This window comes from Staurois parvus, unplaced genomic scaffold, assembly GCF_062004578.1.
Source record: "Staurois parvus isolate SC_StPar_1 unplaced genomic scaffold, SC_StPar_1.0 ptg000105l, whole genome shotgun sequence".
Classification (NCBI taxonomy): domain Eukaryota; kingdom Metazoa; phylum Chordata; class Amphibia; order Anura; family Ranidae; genus Staurois; species Staurois parvus.
Window position 1 is genome coordinate 3512432 of NW_028317901.1, and position 22182 is coordinate 3534613.

The window sequence follows — 22182 nt, forward strand, 5'->3', positions numbered from 1 at the left end:
CACCAGCTCTCAAAAAGAGCCAATATCTCCTAAACTGTGCACATTTAGGAAATATTCACTTTACCTACAGGTAAGCTTTATTATAAGCTTACCTGCAGGTAAAAGTATTAAAATGTTTACTAACACTTTAATGTCAGGATCCACCCAGATTGCCTGAGCAGGAGATAATTCAGCCTTTCAGAGCGCCGCTGAGAGCCGGAGCCAACCGCTCCTGCCCCTTCACAGAACAGAGTGCAGTGACTTACAGTCAACGCTGACCGAAGAGAACCAAGAGATCAGCAGTTTTTGATCGCTTAGTTTTCAGTCTTAGAGATGGCAGGGGACAAAGGCAGCACCAGGTATGGATGTTTGTTATTTTAAAATCCCACACTTCCCTTTTCAGTCTACAAACCTTCTGCCTGTTCGTAATACAATGTATAAAGATGTAATATACCTAGACCTAACACACTGGCTCTTTGGCAAGCATCCAAAAACAGCTCTAGAAACAACTTGACAAAAGAATACCTGTCAGTTTGTAATACATATCTGTCCTCAATTCATTATTTCTTAAAACTGTATCTACAGCTTTTCAGCAGGTGTATGGTGGTATTTCATATCGTTCGAGACTACAGAGAATATATGGTTTTCATTCTGACAGACCTTGACAGCAAAACCACAGTAGAATAATTGGATCAACAAGAAGAGGAGCCTGCATGTGTAATGAGCAAATATGGCTGGTCACCTTCAAGTATGTAATCACAAGACATTGGAGACATATTAGAAACAAGGCTTTTAAAACATTAACACAATTTAATAAGATTTACATTACGCAGCCTGGGTTCACACTGAAGTAGTGCGGAATTTGCAGCAGTTTCTGCGTAAATTCCACACCACAATCGCACCCCGTTCATGTGAACCGTATGTATGTTAACACTCCGAAATCGGTCCACAAAAAACAGTGTGATTTGCAGAATCAGAATACATAGGTGTGAATACCCATGCAATCAGATTCTAGCATGGACCAAAAAAAAGGGTCCTTCACCTTTTCGGTGCAGATGCGGTGTGATTTGAGCTATACAAAATGCATGGCTCTAATCGCACTGCACAGGATTTGCACAGGAATGTGGTGTGGTGCCTGTGCTAATCACATGCGATATGCCACCCCGCACGAGAACCCAGGCTTAATGTCTTGCTTAAGAAAAATAAATAAATAACACGCAGAAAACAAATTCATTTTAACCATGGACAGCAGGCAGATACAAATACGGTATCTATGAAACCTTCAGCAACCATTAAGAGAGACTATAGCAAGTTCAAAGGCCACTTGCAAAGTGAATATAGGGGGTCTACATATGGGAGATTGAGAGAATCTTTTCTGGAGCAAAGAAAATTCTGACTTGGATTGTGAGTACAATTAGACCCAGGTATTCCAGTTAGTGCAAGAGTTGGACGAGTGCAATAGTTGGATGGCATACTTCAGAAAGCTGATTATCCATCTGAACATTCAAAGTAAATGAATAGTCCTATGAACATTAGCTAACAATGCTGTGACTAAGAAGTCCTTCAGCAACAGATTGTCCAGGTACCCTGTAACACGAATGCATTGAAATGGAGCAAGCCTCTTTATGAACACTTAGGGTGCGAAGGAGAACCCAAAAGGTAGTGATACAAACTGGAAGCATTGATCTCCCACAGCAAAATGCAGAAAAGTGTTGATGTGAGGGTAAGATGTGGATGTGTAGATAGGCACCTTGTATTATTATTATAAAGGATTTAAATAGCGTCAACAGTAGACATTACAGTTACAATACAATTTGGTACAAGAGGAAACAGAGGGCAATGCTGGTTAGAGCTTACAATCTAGGAGGAAGGGTTGAGTGATACAAAAGGTAACAGCTGTGGGGGTATGAGCTGATGGCGGAAATAAATGGCAGTTTACTAGGTAGAAGCAGGATAGAGTTTTTTAAAGAAAAAAGGTTTTCAGGGATCGCCTAAAGGTGGATAGATTAGGAGATAGCCGGACAGACTGGTGTAGGAAGTTCCATAGGATGGGAGAAGCTTGGGAGAAGTCCTGGAGACGAGCATGGGAGGAGGTGACAAGGGAACTAGAGAGCAGAAGGTCTTGGGAGGATTGAAGAGAGTGGTTTGGTTGATATTTTGAGATCAGGTTCGTGATGTAGCTGGGGCCAGAGTTGTGAATGGCTTTGTAAGTTGTTGGTATTTATAATTTTATTCCTTGGGCGAGTGGAAGCCAGTGGAGGGATTGGCAGAGAGGGGTAGCAGACACTGAATGGTTGGTTAGGTGGATGAGCCTGGCAGCCGTATTCATGATGGACTGGAGGGGGGATAGCCTATGTAAAGGTAAGCCCATAAGGAGGGAGTTGCAGTAGTCGAGGCGAGAAATAACCAGGGAGTGAATTAGGAGCTTTGTGGTATCATTGGTTAAAAAGGGGTGTATTCTGGAGATGTTGCGGAGGTTGAGACAGCATGATTTGGACAGGGATTGGATGTGGGCCTGAAAGGATAGTTCAGAATCCAGGGTTACCCCTAGCACCCTGGCATGCAGGGATGGGTTGATAGTGGTGCTATTGATCCTGACCAAGAAATCAGGGGAAGAGGCACGTGGGAGAGGAAACATTATGAGCTCAGTTTTGGATAGACTGAGTTTTAGGAAGTAGTGTGACATCCAGCCTGATGTGTCTGTTAGTAAATCGGTGATACGTGAGGAAACTGATGGGTTGAGCTGAGGAGTAGAGAGATAGATTTGTGTGTCATCAGCATAAAAATGGAATTGGAAACCAGAGGAAGCTATCACCTGACCCAAGGAAGAAGTGTAGATCAAGAATAAGAGAGGTCCAAGGACAGAACCTTGGGTGACCCCGACAGTAAGCGGAGTAAGAGAGGAGGAAGTAGAGTTGTGACATTGAAGGTGCGGTGAGATAGGCAAGATTCAAACCAATGGAGAGTACATCACAGAGACCAAGTAAATAGAGTTTTTTGAGGAGGAGGGGTGGTCAACTCTGTCAAAGGCAGCGGAGAGGTCCAAGAGTAAGAGTAGAGAAATTTCTGAAGTGTGTTGCGGGAGAAATTGTGTGTCTACTGATGCCATAAACGCCCCTTGTCTGAGAGAAGCAATGATAGTTCTGATTTAATTAAAAATCTCTGGCTGATTAAAAAACACACACACACTTTCTATGGCCACCCATAGTCATGTAGTATGTATAGCTGAGAAACAGCCTTAAGGACTGCAAGCATATCTATGTGTATGCATATCTTACCCTCAGGTTGTGTCTCCACCTTGAGAGGAGGAGAACTTTCTCCAGTTCCATGGTTGTTTTGAGCCACAACACGAAAGTAATAGACTGTTTCTGGCAGTAGGTTCTGAATGGTGACCTGCAACTCTCCTGGGCGGCTGGTGTTCTCCACACGCTCTCTGCATTATTTAAATAATCGATACATGGATAAATGAACCAATCATATACATATGCTATTTTTTATATTTGACAATTTTACTTTTTTTTTTTTTTTTTTAAGTAAATTGTGGATAGAGAAATCCCTGCTGCCAGGTATTGGATAAGCTTAAAACATTTACAGCTGCAGCATGTTTTAGGGACTGTATATCACCTAAATTTTAAGAAACTTGTTCTGCTGCTATAAAATCAGTGTTAATATAGAACTGTTTTTCATTTGAGTTCTGGATAGATTGGGTGGGATTAGTGTCAGTGAGAGGAAATCACTGATAGCAATTAAAAAGATTCAAACCCCTTTTTGATCTTTTTTTTTTTGTAGGTGGTGTGAGAGGTGGATCTTTAACTGCTGTGTTCGATAGGAACACATTAGGAACACATTATGGAAACTGAATGGACAAAAACAACTATAGGAAAACACGAGGTGACAATTTGGTATAAGGTAGAAGGGTATGTAGAATGTAAATAATTACTGCACAAAAAAACTATACTACTGTTAGTCTAAGGATTACTTTAGTGTTGGGCACTGAGGAATCTCTGCCTTGATCTACCATATGCAGAACAAAGTAAAATAATCCATTATAGCATTTTAATAAGACAAACCTCACCTGTTCATTCCCTCCTTGCTGTAATAGACTTGGTAAGTAAGGTTTTCTCCATGAGCATCCGCGGGTACACGCCATGTCAGCTTGATGAATCGCGTGGACACCAAAGAGGCCACGACATCCCGCGGGGATGATGGAAGGGGGCCTCCCGGTGTGGCAGCTACATGGTGAGCAGTGGCACGGGTCAGTGAGGGGGCAGGAGAGGTTGGGACGGTAACACCTTGACAAAGGTAAATGGGAGGAGGGAGAGGAGGACAAGCACAGGCACACAGACACGAAAAGCGAAAAACAAGAACAGAAAATAAACAAAACAAACCAGGCACAGCCTCCATGCAGACATGGGCAGCCTGCCAACAAGAAAGACACTATAAGTGATAAGAAGTCATCAAATTCCAGTGGTTGCGGATTCATTAAATCTTGACTTTTAATCAACTTACAAAGTGTCACTACTGTTGGTTGTGTTGCCCACAAACATGCAAAACACAAAACTATTCCCAATGACTGACCAAGGTATCAGGGTGGCAAAGCACACTGCACATTCCTTGGCTGTTAATGGGTCAATGTACTCACTTGTAAACTTTAAAATGTTACAGTCTTCCACCTTTGCATACTTTATATAATACCAATAAGAGTGAATTGTAGCCTTACAGACATTACCATATAGCCACTAATAACCATCAGTCAGCCTAATATTGAAGTGCTACTTTTCTGAGCACAAGCTATAAAAAAAATTAAAAAAAAAAAAAAAAGACATTCCTCATTTTATTTAAATTAGACCAATTTGTATAACCTTAAATAAAATATACTTGTTAGTAGCAAAAAAAATAAATAAAAAAATTATAATTTCAGATATCACTATCCATATATGAGGAGTATAACAAACACAAAAGAACAATAACTTGTTAAAAAAAAAAATCCAAATTATGCTTATAAATTTATTTTGGAAAAGGGAAGACTGCATCATTAGAACAAAAAATTCCATGCACAGGCTATAAAATTATATGTAAAAAATAAAATTGAACATGGGAGTGCACTACAAAAGGAATAATTGTGCAACATGTACTAAAATGTAAAATTAATTCCACCAGTTAAAATGAGAACGTTATTTTGCCATTTTGTGTGTCTTTGAACTTTAGTCACAGCCAGATATACTTCAATGTAGGATGATAACCCCAATGTCACAGAATTTTTCCATGACCCAGAAATCAGCAGGACATATGACGCACAGAGAAGAGGATGCTGAACAGGGGGCAGTGGAAAGGTGGATCAGAAAACTAAGGTAAAAGGGGTCAGCAAAACTAGGAGCAGGTCATGGAGTACTTCTCCACAGGTGGGACGGCCAGGCAATCATAAAACAATAAAGGTCAAAGACACGATGAGATAATGGAGTCAATATTCATCAAGTCAACAAAGCAAATATATGCCACCAGCACGGCCTGATTCATTACTGGTAGAAATGTGGGAAGAATGAAATGCAGGGGTTCTCAGATCAGGAGGGTCTAGATGCATGGCAGCTCCAAACATTGAAGGATGCTTAACAGTCAACACTTACCAGGCTCTAAAATAATGAGCTGAGCTGCTGCCTGAACATTTCCCACTTCGTTCTCAGCAATACACTGATAAAACCCCTCATCTGAGCGTACCAGTCCAAGAACTTGCAGATCATGATCATCCTGAAGGAAAAACATTTTAAAACAAATGCAGGCAGGCCTGACAGCTCTCTAAAAGGTGACTGAAGAGAGATTATCTGCCTAATCTGGCCAGTTAGTCTGAACAGGAAATCTGTATGCCCATAGCCTATATCTGACCATACCAGACATGCCCTGCCTGAGCTTAAGGTCAAGAGTCTATGGATTAGATTGTGTTTTTCCAGGCCATTTATTTAGTTCTCCTCCTTCAAGAAAGGCAGATGCCAAGGGTATCTTTAACCCTCTCTCTCTCTAAGGCTTAAGCATGCACATTTACCCATGCAACTTTGACTATTTTATCATAATTGTTAGAAAGGTCATTCAGAAGCCAGAGCAGCATATGATCTGGTGACTAAAGCCGCTTATAGATTATGTAATTGCTTGATTCTGACATCAGCACTGACTGTGCAGTGCTCCTGCAGCGCTATTGTGTTCTACCAGCTGGGAGCCTTCCTTGCCTGCAGAACACAGTAATTACTGTTGGCAGCCATCGCCACCAGCAGTGATCGCATAAAAGAAATTCGACAGGCCGCTTGTACTTAAGTTGATTGATGCATCAACTTCAGTATAATCAGCCTGCCCATAAATGGATCGAATTTCAGCCAGTCCTTGCTGAACCAGTCGAGATTCGATCCATCTATGGCCTGGCTTAAATAACTACTGTTAGATAATACAATTTCTAAGGGAGCCCACAGATGATACGATTTTCTTTTCTTCTTCCATTGGTGGAAGGAAATAAAATTCCCATCAAAGTCAGTATTGTTAGGGGAATACCTCCTGCAGAGCTACTGGGTTCTGCTGGCATGGGGGGGTGCAGGGAGCCATCCCAACCAGCAGAGCACAATGATTACTGCATGCAGATATATTAGCTGGCAGTAATCGCATGTAAAAAGATCCGACAGGCTGGCTGTACCCAAGTCAAAGCGTTCGACTTGGGTACAATCTTCACAAATATGGATTGACATCTGGCCATAAAAGCAGGGACTGGCCGAATTTTGATCTATGTATGGCTGGCTTAAGACATTACGGTTTTACTACTTCAGATAAAAAAAAAATCAGCATGGTGTACTAAATGCAGCTTATCACTGGTTTATTACTAAAGGCAGATACACTGCGCACTGCAAATGCACTTCAAGTGCACTTGCTCCAGAGCTAAGTAAATGAGCGAAGGCTTCACTTTGAAAATTAAATGCACACACATGCAAGGAAAATAAAAACTGCATTTTTGCTTGTACATGATTGGATGAGAGAAATCAGCAGTTACCATTCATTATAGAGCTTCCTCTCAGATCTAGAGCAACTGCACTTGTAGTGCACACACTATTTGCCATAAATCAACCCCATAGTCTCTGCAGACAATGTGTCTAAATACACTATATTGCCAAAAGTATTGGGACACCCCTCCAAATCATTGGATTTAGGTGTTCCAATCACCACCATGGCCACAGGGGTATAAAATCAAGCACCTAGGCATGCAGACTGCTTCTACAAACATTTGTGAAAGAATGGGTTGCTCTCAGGAGCTCAGTGAATTTAAGTGTGGTACCGTGATAGGTTGCCACCTGTGCAATAAGTTCATCCGTGAAATTTTCTCCCTACTAAATATTCCACGGTCAACTGTTAGTGGTATTATAACAAAGTGGAAGTAACTGGAAACAGCCGCAACTCAGCCACAAAGTGGTAGGCCACATAAAATGACAGAGCGGGGTCAGCGCATGCTGAAGCACACAGTGCGCAGAATTCGCCAAGTGTTTGTGGAGTCAATAGCTAAAAACCTCCAAACTTCCCGTGGACTTCAGATTAGCAGAGCAGTGCGTAGAGAACTGCATGGAATGGGTTTTCCATGGCCTAGTAGCCGCATCCAAGCCTTACATCATCAAGTACAATGCAAAGTCGGATGTAGTGGCAAAACGCAGTGGAGGTGTGTTCACCAGAGTGATGAATCACACTTCTCTGTCTGTCAATCCGATGGACATGTCTAGATTTGGAGGTTAACAGGAGAATGGTACTTGTCCGACTGCATTTTACCAAGTGTAAAGTTTGGTGGAGGGGGGATTATGGTGGGGGGTCGTTATTCAGGGGATGGGGTTGGGCTTGGCCCCTTAGTTCCAGTGATGGGGACTCTTAAGCCATCAGTTTACCAAGGCATTTTGGACAATTTCATGCTCCCAACTTTGTGGGAACAGTTTGGGGATGGCCTCTTCCTTTTTGAATGTGACTGTGCACAAAGCAAGGTCCATAAAGACATGATGAATGAGTTTGGGGGGGGGGGGGGGGGGGAGGAACTTGACTGTTCTGACCACAACCTGATACAACATCTTTGGGAAGAATTGGAGCAGAGACTGTGGGCCAGGCCTTCTCATCCAACAGCGCCTGACCTCACAAATGCACTTCTGGAAGAATGGTCAAACATTCCCATAGACACACTCCTAAACCTTGTGGACAGCCTTCCCAGAAAAGTTGAAGATGTTGTCGCTGCAAAGGGTGGGCCAACTCAATATTGAACCCTACAGACTGGGATGCCATTAAAGTTCATGTGCGTGTAAAGGCGGGTGTCCCAATACTGTTGGCATTATAGTGTATCTAATTTAAGAGCAAAAATCTTAAAAAAACAAAAACACAACTTTCTAATATACACTATATGTCATGACGCAACATGGCAACTTGGAGTATAAACCTGGAGTATAACAGAAGTACTAACAAACACTGTTGTCTAACAAGTATCCTGGAACAGCAGAAAGGTATAAACACCTAAACCAATAGAGGCCTAGGGAATCCTACATGAGGATTAAGGCAATGATTCTCAAAGTAACTTGATATTCAGAAACCCACAGCACCAGTCACATACAGCTTTCACTGACCTCACACAATTAATTTGTGATTAACAGTCTGTTATTGGTTAGGGCCACATTTCCGTACACCTTGCAATCAAAGAACACCCAATTCAATTCCCACTCACATTATACCCTACATTTTATACTGAAATATCTTCTTATAAATTTTAATTACAGTGTTACTAAACCCATGACCCTGCATTCACTATATCTGGTCTCACACAGTACACACAACATGGAATCATTTTATTAAATATAAACGACTAAATACTTTTTCTCAACAGCTGTTCGAGCAGTCTTGAGACTTCTATCAGTGTCCAGCAGAGCACATGTTAAAGTGGAGTTCCAGCCGTTTTTGTGCGGATTAAAAGTCAGCAGCTATAAAAACTGTAGCTGCAGACTTTTAATAAACACACACTTACCTGTCCCAAGGTCCAGTGATGTGCTCAATCGCGCCATTCCTTCTCTTCTTCTCTCCATGGTGTCGGCAGCTCAATGTGGGCACTGGGCTGTGACAGCTGGCGGCTTTAAAGCCGGGTGCCCACTGCACATCCCGATTGGTTCGGCAGTCTTCTGGGACCTGTGAAGGTTCCCAGGAGACTGCAGGAGGGAGGGGGGGGCCGAACTTCCGGGTCACTTCACCGCAGTTAACTGACCCGGACGTGGGAGGCAAACAAGCAGAGCTTCCACTTTTGGGTGGAACTCCACTTTAAAGCTTGTCGGAGTTTTCATTTTGCTCTAGGAGGATTAAGAACCCCTGACCCTCTGTCTGGACAGTGCAGACTGGCCCTGTGCTGATCACATGCACTCTCCCAAGAAAGAAAGAAAAAAAAAAAAACTCTAGCAATACACCCCAAACTGAGCATGTGCAGAGTGTCCCCACACAATATATCTTATCAGGAGAGAAGAGGGGGGATGCTGAAAGAAGTGGAGTTTCAGAGAAGACAGGATCAAACAGCGTTTTTATACAATGCAGAGGATTAACCCCTTAGGTTCCACAGTATAACAAGCATGCTTTAATGCATACTGTTGTGGGCTTAGTAATACGTTCTTCACAGCAGAATTATTTTGCCTAAAAACTTATCAGGTTTTTCCACTTTCAACAAGAAAGCAATAAACTTCTGCCTAAACCTGACCATACATGGGTCAGCAGGTTGAATTAAAAAAAAAAATACAAAAAGACAACACAGACCCAATTCCCCCATCCACACATTCAAAGTGGATAAAGAAATTCTCCCTGCTATGTCACTGTATTCTGACAGTGGGATTCCCTCGCTTTGAGAATACAGTGCTGCTGCCAATTGGCTGCTGATCGAATGGAAAATTTCAAGTAGGAATGTTCATGCGAACTTGAACGATAGATCAACTTCTCATGGACAGGAATGGCCATAGGATGGACTGAAACTTGGCTGGCTCCTGCCAAACACATTTTGATCCATGTATGGCCAGCTCAATTAGCTATACTAAACTCCAAGAACATTTTTTGCTTATATTATAGCAAATGATTCCAGTTCCATGTAAGGTTTTTGTGACAGCCACAACAATAGCACAGGTACAACCATGCAATTCTAAAACATCCATAACTCACCACTATTTTGAAGTAATCGCTTGGAATAACCATGTCTCCATTCTTCACCCATTTGACAGCCGGTGTGGGTTTTCCACTCACCTCACACTCAAACACAATGTCCATAGATTCATGAGCATGAGTATTAGATGGCTTAACATTAAAAATAGGAGGCACTGTATAGAGAGAAATGAATTAAGTTTTTTTTTAAAACCTTCTTGAATAAGTAGCAATTTGTATGTCTGTACCAGAATATATTATTGCCCAGTGCTCTCCAATATTGGGAAAAAGCTTTCAGAAATGAGAATGTTCGCACAGGATGATAAAGGTTATGATGATTTAATGACAGCAGGTGAAGGGAAATACTGATCATTTGTCACCAGCAAAAACTCAGTCGGAGAGGGAAAGGAGTGACCTGGTTTACTGTCAAACACCCTGTGTTATCACCCAGAAGGAAATAGGACATGCCCCCAGAGGGAAGTACTGCATCCTCTCCCAGATAATAAACAGAAGATAAAAGTGAAACCCAGTGCCAGCGTCATGTAGGACAATAACTGGGTGTAGCAACTAACACAAACATTTTCACATATTTTCCAAATGTTTCTACAAAACACCAAACACTGCTGGATGAGTACAATTTAAACAAAAAAAAAAAAAATAGAAAACCCCCAAAAACAAGAACCCTGTTGGGAAACAGTGCACTACATGCTATAGAAGGGGTCTCCAAACTTTCTAAACAAAGGGCTATTTGACTGTCTTTCAAACTTTAGGGGGCAGGTCTGTTGGGAGTAAAAAATGTCCTTGCATCAGTGGACAAAAACAAAACCATCTTTGGTATTAGGTGGAGGAGTAGTGCCCCATTGTTGTCAGTGGAAGAAACAGTACCTATCATTGGTTTCAGTGGAAGGAACAGTGCCCCATCATTGGTGTCAATGATTTAAAAAAAAACAAATGGTGCCCCCATTGATGGTATAAGTGGAATGAATATAGTATCTCAATGATGGCATCAGTGGGAGGAAAAGTGCCACAATGGCTGAATAAAGGCCCACAAAGGGCTGCACGTTTGGAGACTACTGGGCTATAGTATACAGAAGATCTTGCAAACTATAATAAAACAGCATCAAAGTTACATTAGAAAGCGTTCCCATAAAGAAAAACATTTATAACAAAAGTTGTTTTTTTTTTACAAATGGATCCTCTCTTTACTTTTGTGTCACAGGAGTTTTAATCATTGCCAATGCTTTTTCCCTATTTCCAATCATTTATTCATCACAACCTGTATTTTTCGGCCAGCTCTTAAAGTGAGCTTGACTGCTTAGGTGGCATTCATATCTTAACATACCAATGCTGCAGAAAACTATGCTTCTGCATATACAGGACGTTTGACAACGCTTATTGTCAGAGTAGCCTCCAACCAACTGTTCACCGATCGCGATGGCAAAGCAGTGAAGTAGCTCACAGATCCGTCCCCCCTTCTTCCAGTCCACTGCTTTGCATAGGATTAATACAAATGCAGATTTACTGCATCCTAGTTCTAGGTTATAACAACTGCTTTTTTTTAATGCATATATAACTAGGTTTAGTAGGGTTTGTAATATCTGCCAAGAGTTCAGGTTTAAAGTCCACAAATAAGGATGTAGTATGGTGTCTTCTGAATATAATCCATACACCCTTTAGTGCTATGAAAGTGGAATAACTCAACATACATTACCATACATTAAGCAGAATAGCTCAACATACATAAGCTGTTGGAAAAATAGTTGAAATGAATGGTACCATGACACGCCCTCAGTTCACTGGATTTAATAAAGTTGATGAAGCAAAATTATATAAAACTGAACATAAGAAGTCCTCAAAGTGAAACATAGCACACTGAGGTTCATAGTAAGAAAAAAAAAACAAGGCATGAAAGGCATGTCAAACTGAATTATAAATACAATGCATTTTATTGAAGACTGAGGTCACCATCATACCGACAACCGAACTTGTACCTCTAGAAGTAGTATGAAAAGCCCTGGAGCACACGCAGTGCTAGGACTGCCACCTCCTACAGAGCTGTATTTCTGCATATGATGTTTCCTTACCTTGTACAAGAAGTTCAGCTTGGGCCTGTATGGTTTGATTTCCATTGTCTGCTGTACATGTATAGATCCCAGCATCCTCTTCTGTCACATTGCTGATCTGCAGGCTGCCTCCTGCCAACAATGCCAATCTGTCCGAGCTGCAAGTAGTAGACACAGTCAATGGAAGGGTAAAGTCAAAACCATCTAAGCTTGCATTGAAATGAACAATAGCAGCAACAGGACAGAATAAATCTCAGCAGTACTGACCTTCCTAGATCACCAAAAGGCAGGAAAGAATGGAGTTGTATGTCAATAAATCTTTATATCACCCCACAGGGTTCTAGAGTTATCACTGAAGAGGCAACACCATACATACTAGTTATATAGTACAAACACAAAGCAATACTGTGATTCTAAAAAGGACACCGCCGCTTTTATAATAAGAAAAATCAATTCAACATGATATGAAGTTAAGAAACTGTCTATGTAAACACTTGTAGTGGGCACAATGGAATTATGACATTTAACAGAAAAAAAACATTTTGGATGCATGTGACCAGTTTATTATAAATCTTCTCAGTGAGTGTTAATAGGCATTCATGTTTTTAAGTGTTTGTGTATAGGGGGCAGACATATTTGAACAATACAAACACAGGCTCCATAACCCCTGTATAATGTATTTTTGCCGTCTGTGTTCAATTGGAGAGATTTTCCTTCACTCTCTGTTAATTAGCCAAACTAGGAAGTGAGAGAAAATCCCTAGGAAGTGATGGAATCTCTCTGGTCTCTCAGAACTAGTGTGCCTATTGGAAGAGATGCCAATAAAATACTGACAGGTGTTTTAATCCATCTCCACACTATATATATATATATATTAATAATATATTTGAAGAGTCTATTAGTAACATGCTCCCTCTACTTTCCATGAGAAACAGATAGAAATGCCCTTTTCAGTCTGCCTATCTAAAGCCCCATCAGAATATCAAAAACACCCGTCAAACGCTATAGGGGCGTTTTGCAAGAGTTAGAAATGAGTCAAGTGTGAATGAGCCCTTAAAGAAGCCGCTGTTCAGCCAACAAAGCTATGCTTGGTTCCTTCGATTTTTTAATTGAAGGATGTTGGGTGGGAGCGGATATGGCCACCCACATAGCAAATTTCAGCTGGTTTACCAGGAACCAAACAACTTTCAGTTTATGAAGATCAGATGATTGAAAGATTTATTTTGACTGGGGACACTTGCCTATTGCTGTTGATTTTTATTGCAGTAGTGTAGCTCAATTCCAAGTGTTTTGTGAATGAAGAGCTACATTTTTAAAATTAAGTACATATGCTTGTGAACAATCCTACTAAACATTTAATTACCTGTCAAGAAGAATTTCTTCCTGTTTGTGGCTCCAACGTACATTGGGGGTTGGGAACCCAGACACCACACAGGAAAGAAGTACTGTTTGTCCTGCAACGCTTGTAACAGAGAAAAGCTGGCGCAGAAATACCAGGGAGCGATACTCTCCGGTTTCTAAAGGAAAGAAAAACAGCTCAACAAAAATGTTTAGGCATTGGCAAAAGTTTTCAGCGTTGGCAAAAATGTAAATTCCATTACCAATATTCCTTGCAATTACAAAGATCTGCCAACAACAGAATGGACTCCACTAAACAGCCATAACATTCAATTAAAAAGTGATGTATTACATTGTTTCTGCTGTAATGTACAAGTGAAAGACTCAGTTGTGTTGTGCATGGTGAGCCAACATGGTAATCCTGACACTAGTAGAAATACAAATAGATGCTCCATGTAGGAGTTAAACTTTCCCTATGCTGAAACATTGGCACCAGCATCTTAACTGCTTCAATACCACTGTACATAAAGTTGTGCTCAAAAGTTTGCATACTCAGGCACAAATTGTGACATTTTGGCATTTATATTGAAAAAAATGACAGATTGTGCAAAAAAAAAAAAATAATGTGTCTTTTATTTAAGGCTAGTGATCATATGACGCCATTATCACATAGTGGTTTGGCTCCTTTTTAAAATAACAGAAATCACCCAAATGGCCCTGATCAAAAGTTTACATACCTGGAATGTTTGGCCTTGGTACAGACACACAGGTTAAAATGGCAATTAAAAGGTTAATTTCCCACATCTGTGGCTTTTTAAATTGCAATTAGTGCCTGTGTATAAATAGTCGATGAGTTTGTTAGCTCTTACTTGGATGCACTGAGCATGCTAGATACTGAGCCATGGGGATCAGAAAAGAACTGTCAAAAGATTTGTGTAACAAGATAATGGAACTTTATAAAGATGGAAAAGGGTATAAAAATTAATATGCCACTCAGTACTGTTGAATCACTTAAGAAGTGGAAAATTTGGGGATCTCTAGATACCAAGCTAACCACAGGTAGACCAAGAACGATTGCAGCCACAACTGCCAGAAGAATTATTCGGGATGCAAAGAAAAACCCACAGGTAACCTAAGAAGAAATACAGGCGGCTCTGGAAAACAATGCTGTGGTTGTTTTGAAAAAGTACAGTACGATGATACTTGAACAAAAATTAGCTGCACGTTCGAATTGCTTGAAAGAAGCCTTTACAATATGCCCAAAAACAGCTTGACAAACCTCGCCAGGCTTTTGTATGGCAATGGAGGAGATAGTGTAACATTGTTTTATGTGTTACCAAAACATTTGCAATTCTATTGGTGTTTGTGCTCACTAAAAAACTCATTAAAGTGTATTTTGCCCCCAAAAAAATTAGTTTTAAAAACCACAGCGCAACTACCATGTGACATAAAAACTTGCAACACCCATCATTTTATTCTCCAATCTCAAAGGAAATCCTGTACATCAATTCATTAAGCAAAGATAGGATCAATGGCAAATTTAGGAAATTAAAATAAGATGAACCTTAAAAATCTGACTCAGTTTGTACTACCTTGATTGTTAGAGTATATTTATTTAAAGGACTCCGGGGAAAGTAGACCCTTTAGCTGTAGTATAGGCCAGCTGCGCAACTTGGACGACTTGGTAATATGCTTGAACATTAGGAAGGCCAATCTCACCATGTGATTTTAAAGAGTATAATATCCTCTGGTTCATCTGAGGTCTATCATTCCAAACAAAGCGAAGAACCTTGGCCTGTAAGTGTTGCAACTCACGTCTCGGAATTGATATTGGTAAGGTTCTAAACAAAGTACAATAGTTGAGGCAAAAATGTCATTTTAATAGAGTTGATCCTACCAAACCAAGATATGGAGTAAGCAGCCCAACGGCGAAGATCCTCCTTAGGGTGTTTGAAAAGAGAGGGGTAGTTCGCTTGGTAAAGGGACGCAATTGAAGCAGTCAAATAGGGCAATGAGCTGTGGGCCCATTGGAAGTCATACATAGTCTTAAGCTGTCCTTCTATAGAGGAGGATAACGAAACATTAAGAGCTATCATTTTTTGAGAGTTTAAAGAGAGCCCAGAAAGTTCAGAGAAACTGCGCAAAAGAGATAATAAATTAGGTATGGTGGTCAGAGGGGAGGTAACATGCATAAGGACATCAGCAGCAAATAAAGCGCATTTATGTTCCTGAGGACCGCAGTTAACCCTGTGAATTCCAGAATGAGAGCGAATAGCCATAGCTAAGGGTTATATGGCTATTGCAAAAAGTAGTGGGGAGAGTGGACAACCTTGTCGAGTGCCACGTCGAATGGAGAACACGGGTGATCTGTAACCTCTAATGGACACTTGAGCCAAGGGAGTGTTGTATAGTGATAGTAGCGTAAGGAATCCAGGACCAAATCCAAAAGCTCGCAAAATAGTGAACAAATAGTCCCCGGTGAAGCTATCGAAGGCTTTATGAAGGTCCAAAGAGAGCAGCAACAACTCCCGAGAAAGAGGGGCATCCCAATTAGAAAGGACTTTGGAAATCAAAGCTATAGACCTATGAATCTGATCCAGCATTTGGCGACCAGGTATGAAACCTGATTGGTCTTTGTGGATATATTGCTCTAAAAAGGAATTAAGACATAGGGCTAGGAATTTCGTCAGGATTTTCAGGTCGCAACTAATTAGCGAAATAGGTTGATAATTAAGGAGATCGGTAGCGTCCTTATTAGACTTAGGGATAACGCTAATCAATGCTTTGTTTTCATCTAAAGAAATCACACCATCCTCCCTCAAGGAGTTAAAGTAAAGAGCCAAATGCGGAAGAAGTTGTTCAGAGAATGTTTTATAATAGACATTTGGTAAACCGTCATGGCCCGGAGACTTATGTGACTTTAGCATTTTAAGAACTATACCAAGTTCCTGGCTAGTTATACATTGTTCCATATGTTCCCTGTGGGCCTCAGTAAGGGATGGAAGCTGCAAGGGTCCCAAGAAGTCCTGAAGCAGAGAAGGCTCAACGGACCAGGGCCGGCTGTAAACAGTAGCATAAAAATTATTAAATTCCTGAAGGATCTTCTGAGGATCCTGTGAGATATGACCTCCCGAAATTTGTCGGAAAAAAAAAGGATGTAAATTTCATTTATGTGCCATTTTGCATGACCGCGCAATTGTCCGTTAAACTAGCGCAGCGCAGTATAGCAAAAAAATGGCGTTAATTGCAGTATCTATACCATAGTTTGTAGACGCTATAACTTTCACACAAAGCAATCAATATACACTTATTGGGATTTTTTTTTTACCAAAAACATGTAGCAGAATACATTTTGGCCTAAATTTATAACCAACTTTGAGTTTACTATATATGTTTTATAGCTGAAAGTAAAAAATATTGTTTTTCTTCAAAATGTTTGACCTTTTTTTGTTTATAGCGTGAAAAATAAAAAGTGCACAGGTGATCAAATACCACTGAAAGAAAGCTCTATTTGTGTGAAAAAAAGGACGTAAATTTCATTTGGGTGCAGCATTGCATGAACGCGCAATTATCAGTTGAATTAGTGCAGCGCCGAGTAGCAAAAAGAGGCCTGGTCATTAAGGGGGGTAAATCCTCTGGAGGTCAAGTGGTTAAAGGTTCCTAACACCAAAAGCTAAAAAAACCTGGAATGTAAACAATTCAGCCCATGGACAAAGAATAATGGGACTTGACAGTATAATTTGCATAACAGTAATTGGGGGGGGGGGGGGGCAATGTCCCACAACAGACCACAGAGGAGGTCCCCGCCCAATACAAGAACAGCTGATAACCAACAGAGTCCTTAGGGAACCCGCGCAAAATATTAGATTTCTTCTTCCTGGGAGATGGAGACCACAGAGGTGAGAGTGGGGGAGGAGGGCAGTCAGCTTTGAAAGGACTCCGCGAGGATGGGCTGAGAGAAATAAGGCCCAACATTCAGCAGAATTTTCTCTCCTTCGGAGAATGTAGAAAAAGCGCAGGATTTGCCATTATATGAGCAAATTGCAAACAAAGTGGGTAGTTCCATCTATAATGAATGTCCCTTTGAATTAAAAGCAAAAGGTTTGAACACCCTCCGTTTTTGTATAGTAGCTTGAGAAATCTTCAAAAACATGAAGTTTGTGCCCCTCGATTTCCAAGTGTGGATGTTCCCTGGCGTAGCACATCACTGCCTCCTAGATTCTAAAGAACAGGGGCTTAACGATTACATCCCGGGGGGCCCTCCTGGTTTTAAAGGGACCAAGGCTCTATGGATACGGTCCATCTCTGTGTGGATTTTGTCAGCATACGGCACTGTTGATATCATACGGGAGTGGGCAACTGAAGCAATATCTTTGACAGTTTCTGGTAGGCCGCTAAATACGAAAATTGTACCGGCGGGCATGGTTCTCAAGGTCATCAATTTTGGCATAAGCTTCATCTAGGCGGTCTTAGAGATCGGTGATCTTGTTGGAATTCTGGGACACTCTGAACTGTATCATCAGCTTTCTCAATGTTCTCCAGGCGGTTTCCGATCTCCCTGAAATCCTGCTTTAGATCAGAGGCTAATTTAGTGGTAGCTTTTTCCAATTCTCTCTGACGTAAATAAGCAAAACGAGCAATAAGAACGGAGTCCCCTGAGTAATGTGGGGGCATGGAAGGATAAGCAGGAGATTCCACAGGACTTTCAGGAGTTGAATCCTGTCCGCTGATTTGGCTATTGAATATGTCAACCATTTCCCTGTCTAGCATGGAAGAAGCCAGAGAATCATGATCTGGTGACAGGGCCACAGCCTGAGGAGGAGACCTGGTGGGGCTAGAGGGAGACCCAGAGGGAACACTCACGTGAACCTGGGAGCCAGGAGAGCCGTCATTATGCACCACAGGACTGGAGGAGTAGAGCTGGGCCTGCTGTGTTGGAAGCGGTTTTATCTCTGCAGCTGAAGAGCTTTGGGAGCCGGCCGCCATCTTACCGCCCCCCTCCCTTCTTCACTGCGGCAGCACAGGAGCTACCCGTAGATCTCCCAGCCGGTCGGGTGGGCATCGGAGGTCCCCCACCTCCTCCGCAAGTAGGCCTTGTAGGTAGCGGGGAGGAGCACTGTTTAACCCCCCTAATGCGCCCGGAATGTGCGGAGTGATTAGAGCTGCATTCGCTCCCACCGTCCGCACTCCTTAATGGTCCAATTTTAAAATAAATAGGCTATTTCAGCGCAACTACTGAATGAACCAGAAGGTGGATGACATTCAGTGAAGGTAGGAAATCAGCAACAAGCACATGCATGATTTTAAGCTCTAACGAGCAGGGCCCTCTGAATCCTCCTGTATTATTTGTATTGTAATTGTACTGTCTGCCCTTATGTTGTAAAGCGCTGTGTAAACTGCTGGCGCTATATAAAGCCTGTATTATAATAATAAAAAATACATTTTTTCCCGAGTTCTACAGTAAGGAAGTGGGACACTTAACATCATGGAGAGTATCCAACATGAAGTGCCATTTATGTGGGATGTAATCTGTAAATCTTTATAAAGTAACTGTGCATTTTGGGTAAGCAAGTCAGATTCTCCACCTTTTTTCCAGAACACCTCCCAAATTCCATTTGATTTTTTTCTGATCTCCAAATGGTATCAAGCATTTTCAGACACCAAATCTCTGGTGGCAGTCAGTGTATGGGGTTCAAGGGCATGTCTAAATCAAGGTCTACCCTCAATTCCCCACACAAATAGACAATGCGTGAAAAAAAATACAATATTTGCATGGACAATTGAAAAGAAAAAATGGAAATTCAATGTATAAAAGGTGGAATGCCAGGGATTTTTTTTTCTTTTTAACTGAACCAAGTAAAAGCAGATGGCAAAAAGGTAATCTGCTTTAGTTAAACATTTCCTGAAATTGGCAAACAACCGTGAAACACCTGTGTCACAGACGAAAAAGTACATTTGAACATTTGTGAAGGTCGCTTGAACAAAGATTTTACCTTGCAGTACTTTAATCTCAGCCTCTTCACTGTATTTGAGGGATGCTCCACTGCCTACTCCACACCGATACAGACCAGCATCACTCTCATTGGCGTTGCTGATAACCAAGCTGCCATTAGACAGCAATGAAGCCCTGTCATCCAGGTCTCGTAAAGACCTGTCCTGCTCCCAGTGAACAAATGACACCAGTTCTGGGCTTACATCACAGCTTAATACAAAACTATCCCCAATGTACACAGAAGAGGCTTCAGGCTGGCTGGAAAATCGGGGGAGACCTGCAACAACAATGTACAAAACAGTCAATCAAGGTGAGACAGTACATAGATACAAAATGTGCAGAAAATCACTACATGACATCATAGAACTTGCAAAAAAATGTATGTATATTCCTGGATTTTGGTATCCATTTTAAAATGCACTCTCTCATATGTACTTGTATAAAGCTGGCCATAAACTATGCAATCTGATTGTACAATCTCCTTTGTGTGCAATTTCCTTGAGATTTACCAAAACTATGTAATAGGAGAACCACCTGAACAATCCATTTAGTTTGTATCAAATCAAATAGGCTCTTGCACTACATAGCTCATACTAGATCTAACAGATTGTAAGTTCCACGGGCAGGGCCCTTGTATTCCTTCTGTACTGAAATGTATTGCAATGTCTCCCTTTATATTGTAAAGCGATGCGCAAACTGTTGGCGCTATATATTATTTATTTATTTCAAGTACTTATATAGCGCCATCAATTTACACAGCGCTTTACATATATATTGTACATACACATCAGTCCCTAACCCTCAAGGGGCGTACAATCTAAAGGTCCCTAACTTACATTCATACATACACATACTAGGGCCAATTTAGACAGGAGCCAATTAACCTACCAGCATGTCTTTGGATAAATCCTGCATAATAATAATAATAATAATAATAATAGATTGTACTGTGCACAGCCATCTTAAAGAAAAAGTAGTAAAGTGGGAAGAAATAAAGATGGTATAATAATAATGAGCGAGGTGGGGTCCAGAGTGGTAAAACATGCCTATTCTGTGATGCAGTAAATGATAGGATATGAAGTTTTCTGGATGGTCACATGATGACACAAGTAGTAATAGGCTCAAAATGCATTTTTAAACATTTTGAGCAGAGAGGTGCAGATTCAAAGCTAAAGCAAAAGGAGTAGGCCAATGACGTTAAGCTGCTAAACAGGAAGTTTACGAGCCACCATCTTGGAAATTCCTGAACACATTGAAAATACATAACAAGGTTTTTTACTGTGGTGTCCCAGCAGGACACTTTTAAATGTGAGTGTACTTTGTTTTGTTTTTTTCATAAAATCAGGCTATATTTATATACTACACTATGGCAAGTTTCTCAGTTTACATATGCGGAGGATTTGTGGGATAAAGATGAGACGGGACCGTTTGCAGCAGAGTGAGGAGGAAAGTGGAGTCATCTATGCAGTTTACCTACCTGGGTTAAAAGGGAAAGGCGGTATTTGACCTATGCAATTTGGGTCATAAAAGGAGGTGAGAGTATATATGTATGTCTCTGGTGGAGGAACACCTATAGGAATATATGTGGATATAAGCAATAAAGAGCACCTGTTTGGGAACAAATTATAAACGGATCACGCACGGATCAAGCACACATTATGGACTTTTTAAGTTGTATTCAGTGTATTCACTATTGTTGCATAATCACATGGTTTGGATGCTTTAATTCATATAGGTTATAGAGATATATGTGTGGCACTATTTTATGACACTGCCACAGACTATGTAAGATATAACCACATTGGGATAAGTTGGGCAAAAAAGACATTAGAATATGTTTCTATTTATTAAGAAAAATGAAATTCTGCCTGAAAAGGTGTACTAACCTTTAACATAAGAAAAGAAAGGAAAGGATGACCAAGAGAAAGAGATCCCTTAGGTCAAGGGGTCCCAATGAGGACAAACTGCGGTTTTTCATGAAAAAACAAACATTCGACCATTTATTGCAGAATAAGTTAGCAAACATGAAAATCATACAAAATGCTTCAAATTCCTTCATTTTTCTCTGTTGGTGGTGGTGAGCTCTCATTTTGTATGATTTTCATGTTTGCTAACTTATTCTGCAATAAATGGTCACATTTTTGTTTTTTCATGAAAGTTTGTCCTCATTGGGACCCCTTGACCTAAGGGATCTCCGTCTCTTGGTCCCCCTTTCTTTTCTTATGCATGAATTGGTTCCGAGGACACGACAGTGTGATGCACATGTGAGTCGGCCATGAGTACTTTGTAGTATTAGGGGTTACTTTGTTGGATCCCCTTGTTTTCCATTCATCCAATATATAGCTAAGGGCATCTCGGTTTTTTATTTTTGCGTTATTAGTTCTAATCTTTAACTACTCCCGATCAAAAAAAGAAAAAAAAAATGTACAAACCACTACACTTTCCTTTGAGCGGTGTCTAATAAATCTTGTTTCTAGCGCTAGCTTGAAACTCTTTAAAGTATATTTAAACTCGAAAAAAAAAGTAAAAAATATTGCAAATTACCAGTTCTTACATTTTTAGGCCAAGAACATTTTTGGCAGGTACAGAAAATACCTGTTAATCTTGGCAGAAATTTAGAGTCCTCGTCACTTAGTGTAAATGGAAAAG

The 22182-nt window shown here is 40.8% G+C and overlaps 1 protein-coding gene across 8 annotated transcripts in view; it reads right to left on the reverse strand.

Annotated features, from left to right (window-relative positions):
* The window catches only part of NEO1 (neogenin 1), a 200397-nt gene that overhangs the window by 35873 nt on the left and 142342 nt on the right, over nucleotides 1–22182 (reverse strand). For 5 of the 8 annotated variants that reach the window (XM_089671395.1, XM_089671393.1, XM_089671392.1 and 2 more), the window contains exons 3-9: nucleotides 19535–19810; nucleotides 13567–13720; nucleotides 12225–12361; nucleotides 10162–10316; nucleotides 5604–5724; nucleotides 4055–4271; nucleotides 3258–3412 (exon numbers count right to left, since the gene is read on the reverse strand). In XM_089671395.1, coding sequence (XP_089527521.1) covers nucleotides 3258–3412; nucleotides 4055–4271; nucleotides 5604–5724; nucleotides 10162–10316; nucleotides 12225–12361; nucleotides 13567–13720; nucleotides 19535–19810 — 1215 coding nt within the window. The remainder of the gene's footprint in view (nucleotides 1–3257; nucleotides 3413–4054; nucleotides 4272–5603; nucleotides 5725–10161; nucleotides 10317–12224; nucleotides 12362–13566; nucleotides 13721–19534; nucleotides 19811–22182) is intronic. The other 3 variants (XM_089671396.1, XM_089671399.1, XM_089671394.1) reach the window with 1 other exon arrangement.